General features: G+C 39.2%; 1 protein-coding gene across 1 annotated transcript in view; it reads left to right on the forward strand.

Annotated features, from left to right (window-relative positions):
* NOX4 (NADPH oxidase 4) overlaps nt 1–18,458 on the forward strand; it is a gene marked incomplete at its 5' end in the record, with an annotated part of 106,273 nt that overhangs the window by 25,612 nt on the left and 62,203 nt on the right. The window contains 3 exons of the mRNA XM_080354742.1: nt 3,131–3,359; nt 5,422–5,586; nt 5,735–5,797. Coding sequence (XP_080210868.1) covers nt 3,131–3,359; nt 5,422–5,586; nt 5,735–5,797 — 457 coding nt within the window. The remainder of the gene's footprint in view (nt 1–3,130; nt 3,360–5,421; nt 5,587–5,734; nt 5,798–18,458) is intronic.

Below are 18,458 nucleotides of genomic sequence, written 5' to 3' on the forward strand. Positions count from 1 at the left end.
TATTCCTGGATTCTTGTTTTGTTTCAAACTATCACAGCTATGTTCTTTTTGTATCCTCTTCTTCAGATTAGCCAAGCACTTCTCAGCAGTACATAAAGTGACATGATTCATCTGCTATATGTTATTGGTTTGTTCTTTCATCCCTTCCCTAAGGGAGAGGAGAATCTTTCAGGGAATTATCCTTCAAGACTTTTGTTGCTCTTGTACTTATTGCAACGTGACTTTCAAATATTTTAGTGGCTTAAGGCTTGATGCATATCTACATTAATTTATTTATATTTTAAGTCAGTTATAATGACAAAAAATAGTTTATGTAAAAATAGGAGCTTGATGTTTCTAGTACTAACATAAGGAGCTATAAAACATGAAACAGCTGATTCAAATTTGATATTACTGTGGAGTTAGATGGGTTATACTGGTTCATTGAAGCTGACAATAAGAGTCACTTAGAGTTACCCAAGGGTTTGCCTTCTGAAAATTCTTAAGTTTCCACCAACAGATCGACCTTTAGTGGACCCCTCCAACAACTCACCTTGAGCTGAGCAGTGGAAGATGGACAAGAAAATAGGAGCAGTGTAGTTCCCTATGAAAACATTGAGAACCATTGACCTCAAACTTATCATAATAAAAATTGGAAGTAACAGTGATATGTATTTTCCAGCTCCAGCCAGAAGTGAATGTTGTCTCTGTTTTGGGGGTGGAAAATTGGGGCAGAGGTTGATGTATGCCCATGCAAATAGACTGCGTGCTGTGTTGCTCAGCCAGTAGGACACTTCATATGACTTGTCTCTGTTGTGGTGTAACCCCAGCTGGCAACTAGGACCACACAGCTGCTCGCTCATTCCCTTCAACCCCAGGTTGGACAGGGGAGACAATCGCAAAGGAAAACAAACACTTGTGGGTTGAGATAAGACCAGTTTAATAGGACAGCAAAGGAAGATAAAATAATCAGAAGAATAGAATATACAAAACAAGCAATGCACAATGCAATTGCTCACCACCTGCAACACCAATAGCCTGTCTGTTCCCAAGCTGCAGTATTTACCCCCTGACCAATTCCACTTTATATACTTAATATGACATCAAATGGTAAGGAATATCCCTTTGGTCAGCTTGGGTCCTGGCTTTGCTGCTTCCCAGATTCTTGTGCACCTGGTAGAGCATGAGAAGCCAAAAAGTCCTTGACTTGACTACCCAGCAACAACCAAAACATCAGTGTATTATCAGCATTCTTCTCATACTAAATTGGAAACACAGCAGTATACCAGCTACGAGGGAGAAAATTAATGCTATCCCAGCTGAAATCAGGACAGTCTCTTCCATTTTTGTTTGCTAAAGATGTCTGTCTCCTACTTATTGACATCCACACATGGATTTTTATGCATTCAGGTGTTGTACTGAATAAATATATGAGAATATATCTTGGGCTTCTTAGGAATAAGAATGGTGTAGCACTCAGCCTTTCTGGGAACTGATCTTGGGTGTGTAAGACAACTTGCCTTTCCTCGTCAGCTTCAGAAATGGGAATCATTGCAGCTGCTGTTAACAGGCAGCTTTGTCATCCCAGTTTGCCACTCAGTTAGCATGTTTGCAATAGTTTAAACAAACTAGAGATCACTGGAGGGGATGCTCATGTTTGCAGTTCAGCTCTTCATGTCTCAAGGAAAACTTTGAATCCTCTTTTGGGATGTTCTGAGAACTGAGAAGCTGTGAGAGCAGCTGGCAATCATGCACACAAGGTTGATTGAAAAAATATCACATGTGCTGCAACTTCCAGCTAAATCCATGAGGCACCATAATATTTATGGAGCAAGGAACTAGTGTAATGCTGGGGATATCTGTCACTTTGCAAATATGCGATGACCAACAGTGATGCCAGATGCCAGCGATAGGCACGATCAAGCAATAAATAGAGACAAGCATGGGTGTGGACGCATGGACACTTCCCAAGTGATTCTCCCAGGGTCAGACGTGGAGTTTAGAGTGAGCAGTTTTAACTTCCAAGCTGTATATTATTCACTGGACCACACGGGAAACTTGTTACTTACCTGTCAGGGCTACATTTCAGTAGGGAAGATTGCCAGTAGCCTGTCAGAGCCAGTTTAAGTTGGGAATATTGCATATGTCCTGCTTCTCTCTTATGAATTAAACTCTGTGACTGCTGCACCTGCCTGTGTGTTCTGGGGAGAGAAGGGGGAGCGTATGTTCTTACGTTTGATCATATACTTGAGATGAGCCTTCACCACATAGCCTAACACTCAGAGGGCATGTCTCACCAGACATGGTGTCGTGTGCCTTATTTCCCATCCAGCACCATTCTATATAGATGTCATTCAGCCCTTTGTATTTTAAATAGTCCTCCTTGTGGTTTTACTCTCATCAAATCCAAATTGAAGGCAACTAGTACTTCTAAGGAATGGTATTACTTGTATTATCGGTTCTTCCCTATTTTCAATTATTCATTCATGTGTTCAGATATCCCAGAGCGTTTCAGGTTTCTAGCTGCAGCTGCAAAGTTCTCACTTCATTTTACTATAAATTTAACTTTATCTTAAAAAACAAGCGTGGAGCCCACAAAATAATTTACCAGACAGGTTCCTTGGCTATCATGCAGGACTTTAATATTTCCTTTTGTCTATTTGACAGGATGATTTTCAAAGGAGCAAATTATACTCTTGTTTGCAAACCTGGTAAACACCAAGTAGTGGGAAAATTCCTGCAGTTTATAACTTGGCAACTCAGGCCACTTCTGCTACAGATTGCCTTAAAAATGGAGCTTGCTGACTGTAGGGAGGATGAGTGAAAACAGCCTGGGTGTGATTGAACTGGAAATGTGATTATTTAATTTTTTTTTCAAGGCGCCCACAATAGCTCCCCCTTTCAAGCAGTATTAAGCTTTAGGCTGTTCAGTGAGGGAGTGCCAAGTGAACTGGAAAAGTTAAACCTTCCCTCTAGTGACAGAGGGCTCTATTGTTGCAAAGCTTCAGTTGGACTGAAAGTCCTGAAAACAAATGGAATTCTTACAGAAGATGAGCTTGGTGACTGCTTTCTCAAACCCTCTCCGAATTAAGATAAGTTGCATGGTTTTGACTGTTAGTTCAATGTCTTTGCTGTTTTTATTTTCCTTTAGGGGAGTACTCAAGTACCAGACCAACTTAGAGGAACACCCTCCTGGTTGCTTTAATCCTAACAAAACACTCCGAGAGAATATGACGGTGCCAAAGGCTTTTGGAGAGACGTTTCCTGACTATACTACTGAGCCTTTCCCAGAGGACTTATCAGTACCAGAACCCTTTGTACAAAATAACTTTATGAGAATTTGTTCTGAGGAACCCAAGTTCCAGTCACACTTCCCAGAGGTCTGTATGATCCGACATTTCAGGTATTACAAGCCAAGCCAAGTCTTTCAGTCAGCCATAACCACTAATTATTGCTTTTCCAGACCAGATGTTTTAATAATGGAATATATTATTAAAACCTTTTCAGGCATTCAGAGGTTTGGTGGAGAGAAAACAATCTGTATTAAACCTTGAACTGCATTACAATGTGATGCATAGAATAGGGTGGAAAACAGTCAAGAGATTGGCTGTAATGTTCTTTTTTTTGTATGACATGATAAGAGATGTATTGGTCTTGCTATAAATGTGACTTTAAATTACACTTCAGAGCAAACATTTATATAACCTATTCATAAGGTCCCTTTGTAAGCATTGTGTGGCAGTAGTTAATTGAAATAATCAAACTCCATTTGTTCTCTTTTTCACTATGCGGATGCAAGTCCTAATACTCATTTCTGGGTTGCAGTTGATTGTGATTCGGATTTGTATAGTCTGTTGTTTGCAGACAGACTTGTTTTGTATGTGGCATGGGTAAATGAGTATGATGACAGTGGGGACAGAAAAGTCTTTTCTTTTTATGTTTTCCATTTTCCTTTTGTTTCGTTATGTTTTGTGGCAGCAGTTTTTTCTTCATTCAAATTTTCTGTTTTCTTTTGAGAAAAGAGCTGGGCTATATTGGCAAGTAGCCTTAGGAAGTTAGGGAATGCAGAGTTCACAAACCCAAGGCCCACCATTCAAGATGGTCCGATAACAGACCTCACAGGACTTTCTTATTATTATTATAATTGTTTTCTATAGAACACATATGTCCCTTACTAGCTGCAGTGAGAACACATTTTGCTATAGAGCATGTGATCATAATAAGAAACAGTCAATTCTACATTGAAGTCCTCCATCAAAGTTGTTCAGATTTGTATTTTGTTGTGGTAATACTCCTGAATTACAAGCATCAATGTATATCTGGCTCCATATGACCCACAGGACATCAGATAGTCTTCTTTGGGGCATAACATGTCTGCTCTAGAGCCATTAATGGGAAAAAAAGAGGCACAGAAAGAAATGGCCACTCAGTATTCTCCTGGCAGCTCGTAACATTATTTTAGGACTTGTTTGGATTTGAAACCGTTTTATGCACTTACTGATACCAAGTCTAAAAGAGGAAAAAAAAACAGCCTTGGGTGTTGTGAGCTACTGAAGTTTTTATGGCCAAAGGTGTTTGAGGAAATTAAATACTCTAGTTGCAAGAGATGCTGATGTATAACTTCAAAAACTGGGAAGAGAAGATGGATGAGGGCTGAGGGCACTTCAGTGCCATGGCTTGAATGACTGAGCAGATGTGGAATTAGTAGTTAGCTCTGCCATAAGCTGTTAGTAATTGGCTCATAGGATGGGATTTAGCTGAGCAGCTGTAAATGTCTCTATCTGAGGTAGTCAGCCAGGGCTCCCCATATAATCAGTACAAAGAAATGCGCATTTCCAGGGCATTATTGGTCTAGCATATGCATCTTCCACAGGGACCAATGAATCATGATCCAAAAGTGTCCATTTCTCTCCCTTGTCTATGATTTGACACTAGCTTAATATAAGCAAAAATTCTATAGTACAAGAATCCTTCTTTCTTAGTTTTTTTGCTTGTTCCTGAGATGATTAAAAAAACGTAATAGTCAAATAATATTGCGAATCAGACAGTGGTTTTCCATAAAGGTTATCCAGTTTCAGAATACTCTAGTATTTAGATTTTGAAACAGTGTATGTATTGTGTTGTTAACTGTGGAAACCAGTTGCAATCTAACTACATAAAAGAAGAGGAACATGGTTGCAAATGAGGTCATTAGCATTTTGCTCCTGATGAGTTTTATGATTGAAATTATTTGTGCTTGTGGATGCTGCTGCTGGTTAGACTGATTAAGCCCCCATAACGCACTTGGATTTCTCCACGTAGAGAGATGTGGAGGTTACTTTTGACCAAAACACTGTTCCACAATAGATGTTTAATGAGATCCTGCAAGCACTCACATAGGTTTGAAATGAGAAAGCAGAAAATGAAAAGTCCTCGAGGTAACGTATTGCCGTTCTCCCATAGACCTGGTTTTGGATTTCGGGACCTCTGTGCTTGTACTGTGTGGAAAGGCTGTACCGCTACATCCGCAGCAATAAGCCGGTCACAATAACTTCGGTGATAAGTCATCCCTCCAATGTCCTCGAAGTAAGGATGGTGAAAGATGACTTTAAAGCAAGGCCTGGTCAGGTGAGTTAATGTGCCCCTAAAAATATCCCTGCTGTTCACATGGCGTTGTCTATAGGGATGACTTTCTCTTTTTATGTGTAACCCATCACTGAATGTTTTTAACATCTCTTTTATATAATTTTATTTTGTCTGGCTGATTGTGTTTCAGTATGTTATTCTACACTGTCCAAGAGTATCTGCACTGGAAAGCCATCCATTCACCCTTACGATGGTAAGAAATATGATTTTTTTACTGTACTTTTCCTTTTATATATATTTGGTAAGCGAATGGACTTTATTGCCTTCAAGGTGAAGATTCCCTCCAGAAGAGCTTATGTTTCATTTATGAGGATACCAATGAATATGAAATGAGTTGATTATTATGTATGACAGTGCTCAATACATATTTAATTTTCCCCACTGTTGATAAAATTATAATGGGAACTTTTTTCAAAGTCTTCCGTAAGGAAAAAACAATAATAAATAAATAAATGTGATTTTGATCATTGTTTCTTAAAAGAAGTTTCAGCCGTTTTTGTAGGACTTAATGCAGAATAAGCACAAATCATAATAAATTTTCTGTTGTCTTTCCTATTCCATGAAAAAAAAACCCCGCAACTGCCTTTTCCAAAGTTAGAAAAATACCAAGTTTAAAAAAAAACTTTCTAAAATAGTCTTCCGCTTTATTTTCATATTAAGAGATATATGGATGGCTTAATATTATATACCAGTGAAGTCATACAACATTGGGATTATTACTCACTCAGCTCAATTGGTCTAGAATGGGAACTGGACCTGCTGGAGACAAACTGGAATAAAATGAAAATGTATATAAATTTATCTGAAGTTCTCCAGGAGTGAGCAGTACAGAGGCTTGGAAGATGCTACTAAAATAATCACTGTACTGCACTGGCTATTTTGTTACAAAAAGTGGCGTCTAAGGTTGAATATTGGTAGCAGCCTTTTCTTTCCCAAGGGCATGATCTAGGATTGCCTGAAACTGGTATTCTTCTTCAAGAAGACCATGGAGATAAATATTTCATTCTCTTCTTTGGACCGATAACTGATACTTTATCTCCACTGAATTGTGCCTTGTTCTGTGGAACAGCTGAGATATTTTACTGTTACCTGAGATTCAGAGGGTAGAATCAGGTCCTGTCTACTCCCAGCTCTTTGGTTTTGTGGGGTGTGTTGGATTTTGTTTGTTTGATTGTTTGTTTGTTTTTTAATTTATGTATCTATATGCTGAGCCAGGAGGCAAGTACTGTCACAGAGCAAGCCATGCTAAATTCTACCCAAAATAAATTTTGTGCTGTAAATCAGGGAGTGAATCGCACTTAGGGAAGCTGCCTCCGTATAGGTTGGTGAAGAAATGTTGCTACTTGCATAGCCTGATTTTTGCAAGGTTTTCTCCGCTATTCACTTTACCAATAGAAAGTAGACGTACATATTATTTATCTTTAGTTAACTCCAGTAGGCAATTCTTAAGGCTTTCCTCTGTATAGTGCGTGAAGATAACTAGATATGCACTGAGAAAAAATTCTGTGCATTGCAGTATTGATGGAATGGTAGCTCGTTTTTTTTTTGTGCAGAATGATTCAGTCAGTATTTGCTTATATTTTTATTAGTTTAGTGATCATTAAAGAACTCAGCACGTCTCAGAGTATTCTTTGCACTCATAGCTATATTTAATAAAGTTACACCTGTACTATACCAGTCGACACATCTTATTTAAACATTAATCGCAAAACATCATGTTCTTGATTTCTGACTGTCCATCTCAGTGGAAATTCAAATAATGGCAATAATTTGATCATTAGTAGTAATTGCACAGCTTGGAAGATATTAAACTGCTATAAAGATTTATTGTTCTTATATTAGGACATTGCTAAAATAATGAATTGTGTGATTCTAATTTCCAGAAATAATGTTTTCAAAGAATATTAGGCCTGGTTCTGTAGCCTTTTCTTTGGCAAGACTTCTTATTTGTTATGATGAGTGATTTCTCTGAAAAGAAACTGCTGAGAAGGGCTTACTGGATTGGATCATAGGTGAAGTTGAATAGGATGCTTTATTGAAGTCAAATTCTTTGTATATTCCATCCAATATTTAGATTGGCATACTATAATAATGCATGTTATGAAAAATGATTTTTGCATGAACTAGGAGCTATGGAAAAGAGTTCTCTTGCTGTGAATCAGTTTTATTAATGACTATAACTTATTTATATTGAGATAATGTACAATATATTTCAGATAAGTGTCTAGGTGATAAACTACTGTTTGTGTAATTTTTACAGTCACACATAAATATGTAACATTAGAACTAACCATTTCCACTCATGCACAATGCATTATATTTTAAGTATGTAGTACTAGACCAGGCAATTTCCGTTAATGCTCAATGCTTTACACTTTAAAGTACAATGATATCCTTCAGCATAACAGCAAGATCGCATATGTGTTTTAACTATTACAAGTTATGATGTTACCACTGAGTTACTGAGCTTCATTTTTATTGCCAGAAACATATTTCAGTAGAATGTTATCTGTGCTGGAGAAATGCTGTTATTGGGTAAATGACCGTCTTACAGCGTAATGAGGCTTTGAAATGTCTAAGTTTATGACAATCTTTTTGCCCAGCCTAAGCAGGGGACAGTCATTTCCACATGTCTTTCTGGGTCACAGAATATGCCTTGGGCTGCTGTCCTGCTTAGAAAGCTTTTTTTGTTATTGTTTAATATGATGGCAGACATGGGACTGTGCTTACAGAGTGTGTAGGCAAGAGCTTAACTCAGTATTTTTTCTGCTCCCATCTGACCTACTTGTAGTTACCAAGCAAGCTGGAACACCGCTGCTGCTTCTTTTGTTGGATGGTGATAATCCTTGGCTTATTTCTCTAGGCTGATGTAGGAGTGTGGGGCTCAGAGCCACAGCACAACAAGCACAAGGGGCATGTGGGGCTTGGGGTGCTGGAAGCGCAGCGATGGCTGCAGCAGAGCTGAGGGGAAGTCTACAGCCTTCTTCCTGATGCTCTTAGAATCATGGAATCATTTAGGTTGGAAGAGATCCTCAAGATCATCGAGTCCAACCATTAACCTAAGACTGGCACTAAACCATGCCCCTAAGAACCTCATCTACGTATCTTTTAAACACCTCCAGGGATGGTGACTCAGCCACTTCCCTGGGCAGCCTGTTCCAATGCCTGACAATACTTTACGTGAAGAATTTTTTCCTAATATTCAATCTAAACCACTCAAGGCTGAACAGCCCCTATGATTCTGTGACTGCTGCAGCAGAGCTAGGGGAGAAGGCTGCAGCCTTCCTCCTGGTGCTCTTCTCCTGCTTAGACTCTATGATGTGATATCCTGTCTAAGCTGATGAAACATCTCACTGTGCCTGCAATATGCTTAAAAGACAAGAAGTGACCAGTTCAAGCATATTGTTCTGCTCCAAGCAAGGATTGTAAGCAAAAGCGCAAAGGAGGGGTGAGTCAGTGTGAAGGAGTCATGCAGATATTTTACTAGTCCCTTCCCTTTTCAAGGTTGTGTAATATTTACAGTTTAGCTCAGTTTCTTACATAATGCTGGGGTGGAGGAAAACACTAGGAGGCTGTGTAAAGAGCCTGAACCCAATCCCATTGCACTCTGGCAAAGCTCCCATGTGTTTTACCGGGAGCCTGAGAGAGCTCTGAATCATAACCAAGTGAGCATAAAGGGGTAGATATTGTTCAGAAATGTTTGCCATGATGTTTCTTTTATTTTATTTTTTTATAATTTAGAAGTGTACTTCCCCCTAATGATGGAAGGAATGAGCAGAAGTAATAAATGCACATGGGAATTTGGAGAGGCAAAACTCAATGTCGCTCTGGATTCTGACAGTCTGATTTCTTTGCTAACATGTCACCTGGCTCTTCCATCAAAGGTTTCATGACACAGAATCACACACTGGCTGAGATTGAAAGGGACCTCGGGAGGTCATCAGATCCAACATCCCTGCTCAAGCAGGGCCACCTAGACCCAGTTGCTAAGCATCAAGTCCAAACAGTTTCTGAATATCTCCAAGAATGTAGACCTCATAACCTTTCTTGGCAACCTGTGCCAGTGTTAGGTCACCCTTACAATAAAAATATGTTTCCTGATGTTCAGAGGGAACCTCCTGTGTTTCATTTTGTACCCATTGCTTCTGGTCTAGTCATAGGGCACCACTGAAAAGAGCCTGACTCCGTCCTCTTTGCACCCTCCCATCAGGTATATGTAAGGTATATGTAAGGTATATGTAAGATCCCCTTAAGCCTTCTCATCTCCAGGCTGAACGATCTCAGATCTCTCAGCCTTTCCTCATAGGAGAGGTGCTCCAGATGCTTAATCATCTTCATGACTCTCTCCAGAATGTCCATGTCCCTCTTGTACTGGCAAGCCCAGAACTGGACACAGTATTCCAGGTGTGGCCTCACCAGGGCTGAGTAAATGGGACACCATCACCTGTCTTGGCCTGCTGGTAATGTCATTTGTACATTCTGAAATTCTGGCACTAGTAGATACCAACTTTATTTCATGATAGATGTGGAAGCTGGCATTTTTTAGCTCCGTTTTTAATGCGTGCTTCCACAGTTTTTTATTCAGTAGTGTGACTTTGTATTTACTAGTGTGACTTTGTAATCCATTGGAAATTCTGGAAATTGTAATGAAGGGATGACCCAACATTTGGGATTCCTGCAAGTGAGCTGCTGGCCAGTTCTAGGTAGATCATAATGGCCTACTGCCTTCATATTGTCTTCATTGCTCCATTATCTTTTATTTCACTTGAGCAAAATATTTTCTTTTAAACATGTTTTACTGTGCTTTTTTCACTGGTTTCTGTATCCAACTGTTACTATGCTGTGTAAGATGGTGTGAGTAACATTTTCAGTCCTGAATGCCCTTGTGTCCAATTTACTTATTTTAGATAGGATATTATTGTATCTTAAAATTGAATCTGAGAAGAATACAGTCAGCTGCAAGGTATTTTGGTCTGTAATGAGGTTAAATATTTTCGGTAAATAAATACTTTAGCTGAGGGTTTGTAAAGGGACAAATTATTTTTGTGTGTTTGCACTTGATGAACTCTTTTAAGGAGATTTGTCTTTCAGACCAAGCACACAATGTGGTCTGGAGATCAGACCATCCAAAGAAACATCGGAAATCTTCTCTTTAGTACTTTGCTTCCCAAGACTGACATTTCTTTACGCTTCTGTGGAAAAAAGCGTGAAACTCATCTGCTGTGAAGTACAGTTCAAATGCCATTGTCTATAGCAATCTTTAAATCCCTTGGCAAAGAAAACAAGTGTCACCAGTAGTAACAATTTCTAGTAGTGGGGATGGTACTTCATTACAATTCATATGTCCAAGACGTTACTTCCACTTTCTTTAGTATTGTGGTTGCTCCTCATTTTAACCTGTATGAAGAAGAAGAAACTCAGACTTGCCGTTTATGGTAGAATTGGCTTTCTTTCCATCTCCATCTTACATTTTCCACTTAGTGTTCTCTCCTCAGACACTTAATCACACTACTGATTATTTGCACCATCATCATGAAAGCATAGTATTGACCATTTATAGTTGTGCACTTCCTTTTATTGCTAATGAATCACTTCAGAAGTAGATTCTCATTTAAAATATATATTAGTGTCTTAAAAGAGAATTCACCTTTTCTGCTATGTTTTTGGAATTTCTTGCATTGGCATGCAGTGACTGGCAGTAAGCCTCGTGGAAATAGTCTTGAGTTTTGCAGATGTTAAGTTCTTCAAAAGATGTGCTGTGTCCTTTCATGTGGTCTCTGCCGAATCTACTACAGAGCCAATGCAAGCCACAAACTCCTTCAAGCTGCAATTCAGACAGTTTGGCTACCAAAACACTGGTGTCTACTCCCAGCACCTCATAAAGCTTGGTAACCTTGTTGTTTTACTAGTGTTGATTCACTTGTGGCAGAAGAAGGTAGGAAACAATTACATCACTTTGTATGGAACTTAGATTGTGACAGACCTTGAAATAAGGACTAGACCAAGAGTTGAATTCTTCTAAATTTGGAGATGGCTCAGATCTGAGGTTTGGTGGAAACTTCTGCTCTGCAACAAACATCCACAAATGCAGGATCAAATGATCTGTTATCTCAAATTTATTACAGTTTTGGTTGTCACTGCCTGCTGTCATGCCCTTGTTTTTCCTTGGAACTGAAATCTATGTTGCACACAGATAGGAGATACTATTCTGGTTTTGTGGTGTGAATTCAGAGCACACTTAAACTGCAGGCTGAATAGGTTAAACTTTAAAATCCTTCCTTCTGGTGCATGCAAGGGACAGTGCAAACCATTCTAAACTGTTCTTCCAGTGGGTGCCACCTCTAAAATAGAAGTAGCACCTCTGAAGAGAGAATAAAATTAGTCCCAGTGGTACATACAGTTGAGAACTGAATCTTTCATCAAAACTTCTTTATTGCTGCCTTTTACAGTGGTGGCCTCGGAGCAAAGCATAGCAGGTGCTGTGGTGATTGAATGAGTCAGTTTGCAGTATCCTCTTTGTTGAAGATGAAATGCTGATGGAAAAGCTTCATTAGGTTTTGTTTTATGGCAACAACAGAGATCTGATATTTGGAAGAGTAATTTTTTCTTTTTTTCCAGCTAAAATGTTTGGTCTGAAGGGATTTTCCTCTTTCATTTCTGACAATTGTGTGTGTGTGTATAGTAGATTATCTTGTCAGGTATTTTGACACTTCACCATAACAAGATATCTAAGTATTACTTTAGCACTCAAGACATGAGACATGAGTTTTATGCATTATATGTAGCCACTGAGACAACACCTCCTCTATGCAGGCACTCTTGTCATGCAAAACAGACAGAGGTGAGAGTGCTTTTGGCTAATCTGTTCTTCTGTTGAATGAGGGCAAGAGACTCTTCCAAGAGACGCTCAGGACAGGAGCCAAACTTAAATCCTCTGAATCACATTATTGCATTGACTAGAGAAGGTGCTAGAGTCAGCCCCGGGGAATCGCTTTCTGAATGTTGTGGGTGCTGGAGAGGCGAGAGGCTTTAGGAGTTTCTGGGAACTGAATTCTTCGCTCTCTAGTTCTTGTCTAGTGATTTCAGTCACGCAGGTAAATAATCCATATTGAGTTTCTTTGAGGTTCAGAAAATCATTTTGTTGGAAGGGATGAAACAATAAGTCTTTGCTCACTAAGATCAGGTTCTTCAAGCAGAGAAAAAGCATTGCCTGGGCTGCATAGGTCAGCTGTCACTGACTGACTTTATGTAAAGATTTCATTCCTTTCTCCATCATTCCTCCTGTCCCAGCACCACTGGTAGGGTGTCCCCTCCTCTCTTGCAGTTCATCCAGAAGCATCCAGAATACCTTTTGGAAACAATTGAAAAGATATCTGTTATTAAGAAAGAAGACTTAATGTGAAGATGTTGACTATCAATGTAGAAAGAATACCACCTCTTCTGCTCCTGTGAACAGTGCAACCTTAAATATTTTGGATAAGTGCCTTCATACTTTACTCATATCTCTAAACGTGTCCAGGGCCTCATTTATCATTCCAAGAGAATATATCCTGAACTTGTTGCTGTCTTTTCAGATCAATACTGTTTTAGCATCGAATTTCTCCTTCTTTGACTTTTTTTGATTAACACATACATGTATCACAGGATGCTCTTGTTGATACTCAGAGGGAACTTGCATAAACGGTCATTGAGCTTTCTCTGCCTCGCTGTTTAAGACATACTCTGCATATCCACTGACTAGTAACTTCATGAGATAGAATTAATAGAGGCAGATGGCACAGAATTGGCACATACAAAACAAAAACCCAAAACAAACCCAAAGCAAAGATCTCAGCTTTATATTAGTATTAGTGGCCACTTCTTCAGATCCTCCAAAGAGTTCTGACTCTTCATTCAATGTCTAGATCCTAGTTCTGGCAGCAGGTAAGCAGAGATCAACTACCCACAACAGGTGATTTGAAACTTTCTTTGGAACTAGAAATTTTCTCCTGTGTTATAATGTGCTCTGACCTTCCCTACTTCGGTGCTACATAAGAAATCTGCTTTTAGATCCCATTGAAGTAGAAGCTGAATGACTATGGTAATAAAAAGCTCCAAGAAGTTCTGCCCTTTTGCTGGTTCTTCATCTTCTTGCACAGGTGTTTAATTTGAAGCAGATCACATCATGCAGATTTGTAGTGCGATGGAATCTTTTATACATTCAGTTTTCCTTGTTATATCTATACCTCTAGTAAGTCCACTTGGTATCTTTATTTAACCATGACAAGACTACAGGCTGATGGCCCTGATCTGTACATTTAAATTTTTGGGCTTGATGTCATGTCAGAAAGGTCTCAGCAAATAATATACGAGTATAAACAATGTCACAAGTAACGTATTTACTTTTGTAAGGGAAAACCAGTGTTTCATAGAGTCAGTGTTGTCTTTATCTGTGGATAATCCAGAGTTCATTTAAAATCAGTGACGGTATTAACAATTTAGCAGTAAAATTTTAGCTCCGAGCTTATTTTAAGCAAGAAATTTTGTACTGTGCAAGGAGCAAAACTGGAGATGATGGGGAAACACAAGTCCTGTACTGTAAACTTGAGAAATAAACTGTCCACAACAGGAAAAGCCTAGGGGCCAAATTCTGAAATAATTCATTAAAAAAAAAAATTGAAAAGTTGTTGGAAGTTTGCCTAAGTAAAAAGTATCTGAGGACATCAAGAGCTAAGTTCATACTGACAGATTAATACAATAAAAACAAAATCTACCATGATGACATTCTAGTAAGATTTGTAAATAACTTGTGCAAATGGTTATGAAACTTGGCTTTATGAAATGATTTACAGAGCATTTAGGGGAATGCAGATATTGTGAAGTATCTTGCTGGCAAACTGAAGAAATCCCTAGAGCTTGTCTGCTCTTCATAGAAGTTGAAAATCTAGCAGCTGGTTGACAAACAATTTAAGTAAAACAGAAACAGAATAGATTAATATTTCAGATGCCTTCAAGTACTTCCTTAGACTTGCTTGTTTGGTTTGGTCTTGGGCATGACAGTTTTGAGGTCTGTGTAAAAACCTTAAGTAAACCTTCATTTTCATTTACACTTATAAATCTGACTCTTCTGGATCAAGGGAACACAGACATTTAAGTTCAATAAATCCTGAGTCCTTCAGGAGATACTTTAAACAGAAACTGTCTCCCTCTCATGAACAGGCTTTTTTCTGATATTATGTAAGTAAATTTACAATATATAACAAGTATCTACTTAGTTTTGCAGAGAAGGGTGTTTTCTTCCATCAGAGATAGTGCTTCTAGGTTAACTGCTAGGTCAGGTTAGGGAACGGTCTAGAAAGTACAGGAGAAACTTCAAGATGAAAAAAACAGTCACTACTTCTAAGCATGAGTACAACTAACACACAGACACAGTATTAAAGCAAATGAAGCACACTGCTTCTTGCTGTCTTAAAATTAAGACCAGCTGACTGACTGGGATCTGTGCTTTAGCCTGGTAAAATTCTGTGTGTGCTGGTAAGATAGTTTGAAGAGGCATGGCATTCCTTGAGATGTTGGTGATCCAACTAGAAAACCAATTGATCCTTTGATGGCCCTTTCCACCAGCGCCACACATCACTGGGAGACAGTCCACAGTTTCTGCTTAGGGATGATGGAGAAGGAGCCTGTTGTGCCCTTCGGTTTCCTTGGTCATGCATTCATCAGCTCAGGGTTGTGGTTTGCCAACAACAGCCTGGCGTGCACCAAGAATGGTGTGGCCAGAAGGACTATGGAAGTGATCGTCCCCTGTACATGGTGCTGATGAGGCCCCATCTCGAATCCTGTGTTCAGTTTTGGGCCCCTCACTATAGGAAAAACAATGAGGTGCTGGAGAGAGTTCAGAGGAGGGCAGCAAGGCTGGTGAGGGGTCTGGAGCACAAGTGTGATGAGGTGCAGCTGATGGAACTGGGACTGTTCAGCCTGGAGAAAAGGAGGCTGAGGGGAGACCTTATTGCTGTTTACAGCTACCTGAAAGGAGGTTGTAGCATGGAGGGAGTTGGTCTCTTTTCCCAAGTACCACGTGATAGGACAAGAGGAAATGGCTCCAAGTTGCATCAGGGGAGGTTTAGATTGGGTATTAGGAAACATTTCTTCACAGAAGGGGTTGTCAGGCATTGGAACAGGCTGCCCAGGGCAGTGGTGGAGTCACCATCCCTGGAGGGGTTTAAAAGGCATATAGACGAAGTTCTTAGGGACATGGTCTAGTGATAGATTTAGATTATGGTTGGACTCAATGACTCGGAGAGGCAACCTTGGGCAGAAACAGCTCTGCTGACATTCACTCCTTCAGGGATAAAGGCTTGCATCCTGAGCATCCCATAAGGCTTTTTCCATCTAGCCAGCAACCTGAAATGCATAAATTATATGGACTGAATATTGCTAGGATTGAACCATTTTTACTATGTTATAGGGAGTTGGATTCTATGATTCTTATGGGTCCCTTTCAACTTGAGTTATTCTATAATTCTATGAGATGTGATGTGTCTGCTGGGAAGGAAAGGGTAGGCAGTAAGTTTTTTACCTTGATTAAGGTGCAGAAGCACCTTAATGACATACTGACTAGTTTGTAGAAGTGTATCTTTGTAGTGCATCTGTAGCTGCAAAATTTCATGGGTCAGGCTATTCCAGACTTACTAAAACCAATGAAGTTATTTCATATAATTTTTTCAATATAAGCAACATTGTATGCATTTTAGATTTGTAACTATTGGTTTACTTACAGTCTTAAGACATCTATTACAGTAAAGAGTTGTGTTGTCGCGCAAGAGTGAAATCAAGGAACTCATAGATTGAGACTTTAAACACTGAGAGTAATTGAACAACTGAAGACTATAGGGAGTGAAGTACCAAGTGCTAAACTATGGACTCACGGGAGTTGGTGGGTGTGAGTTTGTGGTTTATGTTACAGAAGTTAGAACCCAGATGACCTTGTCACTGCAGCTGACCAGTGATGCATCTTGAGCATCTCACAGTGTTAACGGTGTGGTTTTTTTCCACTAGCAAGACTGCGAGTGTCTGGGGTTGTACAACAAGGAGTATAAGGGGCTGGAAAGCAAACGGGAAAAGTGTTTTGCATATGTTTCTGCAGCTGAGCTGCTTGCAAGGAGTTAGTTCTGCAATGGGAGGGCTCTGGCTGAAACAATGAGTATTCAAGGCACGATGGTCTCCACTTGTTCATCCGGACACTCTTGATGCTTAAATCATGGTTAGGATTTCCCCACATTCAGAGATATTATTATGTCTGCTGATGTCTGCCAGTTAAATTAGGATGGCTGTAGGGTCAAGTCTCTAACAGGGAAGGATTTTAGACAAAATCTGATCTGTAAACAAAAAAAAAAAAAAGAGCAGAACCTTGTTAGACAATCTCCTGGCCTTTGAGGTAGAGATATTTTCAAAAGAGGAACTCCTCAGGTTAACTTTTATTCTTCCAAAATTTGCTTGTGATGGGATTCATTAAGTTAAAAAGAGTGGCCCAGTGTAACAGTTCACCTCCTATGAGTCAGACTGAAGTCTAGCTACTATTTTTTGGCAACATTTATATAGCATGCCTATGTTTGTCATCACTCCTCTTCATTTTCTAATGTCAGGATGAATCATTTTAGGAATGTTTATATCAGTTCTGCATGAAACCAGACAAGCTACAGCTTACCGAGCTTCTGAGGTTCACAATTTTTCTTTTCCTTTTCCTTTTCCTTTTCCTTTTCCTTTTCCTTTTCCTTTTCCTTTTCCTTTTCCTTTTCCTTTTCCTTTTTCTTTTTCTTTCCGTTTTCTCTTTCTCTTTCCCTTTCTTTTTTTCTTTTTCCTTTTTCCTTTTCTTCTTCCTTTTTCCTCTTTCCTTTTTCTTCTTCTTTTTCTTCCTTTTCTTCTTTTTATTTGTCTTCTTTTTCTTCTTCTTTTTCTTCTCCTCTTTCTTCTCCTCTTCTTCTTCCTCTCTCTTTCTTTCTCTCTTTCTTTTATCTCTTTTCTCTTTTTTTCATATTTTTTCTTTTACTCCTTTCCCTTTTCCTTTTTCCCTTTCCCTTTTTCCCTTTCCCTTTCCCCCTTTTCTTGTTTTTCCTTTCTTTTTTCTCCTTTTCTTCCCCTTTGTGCTCTTCCTCATCCCTTTCTTTTTTCTCTTTTTTTTCTCTTTTTTCTCTTTTTATCTCTTTTCCCTCTATTCTTTCTATTTTATTTTTTTCCTCTTTTTTTTTTTTTTTTCTCTTTCCCTTTCCCTTTCTCTTTTCTCTTTTTTCCTCTTTTCCTTTTCCTTGTTTTCTTTTTTCCCTCTACAGGAGGGTTAATAAGTTGGTTGTGTTTAATTCTTTCCCCCTCTTTCAAGTTCTGCATCTTTCCCAAACCTGCTAAGTCTTTAATGTGTTTTTCTTGATCTGTGTAATGGCTCATCTGAGTCTGGATCAAGGCTGGGCTGATCAGCTGGGGTTCATGGAGCAGCTGGTTCATCCTGGCAGGGAGGCCTCATATCATGTGTTTTCCCCCAAAGTGAAAGTCTTCTTTGAAGGAGTTTCCCTTTAAGCAAACTCTGCAATGAGCTTTTTAATTCATAAAATCAGACAACGGATGAGGTTTGACTTTGTTCTTCCAGCTGTGGCACAGACCTTTGTAAGTCTGGGCACTATTCAGACTACTAACTACAGCACCAAACACAGACATTGGTGTGGTGTGTCAGCTGGAGAGCAGTATCTCCACAGGAACTTGTAAGGAGCTTTATTTGCCGAGCCACATGGGAGCTCATAACTTGGACATCCCTTTCATCTCCTTTTTTCTGATAACAGATATTCTGCAGTATTATCCTGCTGTATGCATCAGCGCTGTAGTAA

Source organism: Nesoenas mayeri, assembly GCF_963082525.1.
Source record: "Nesoenas mayeri genome assembly, chromosome: 1".
Lineage (NCBI taxonomy): Eukaryota > Metazoa > Chordata > Aves > Columbiformes > Columbidae > Nesoenas > Nesoenas mayeri.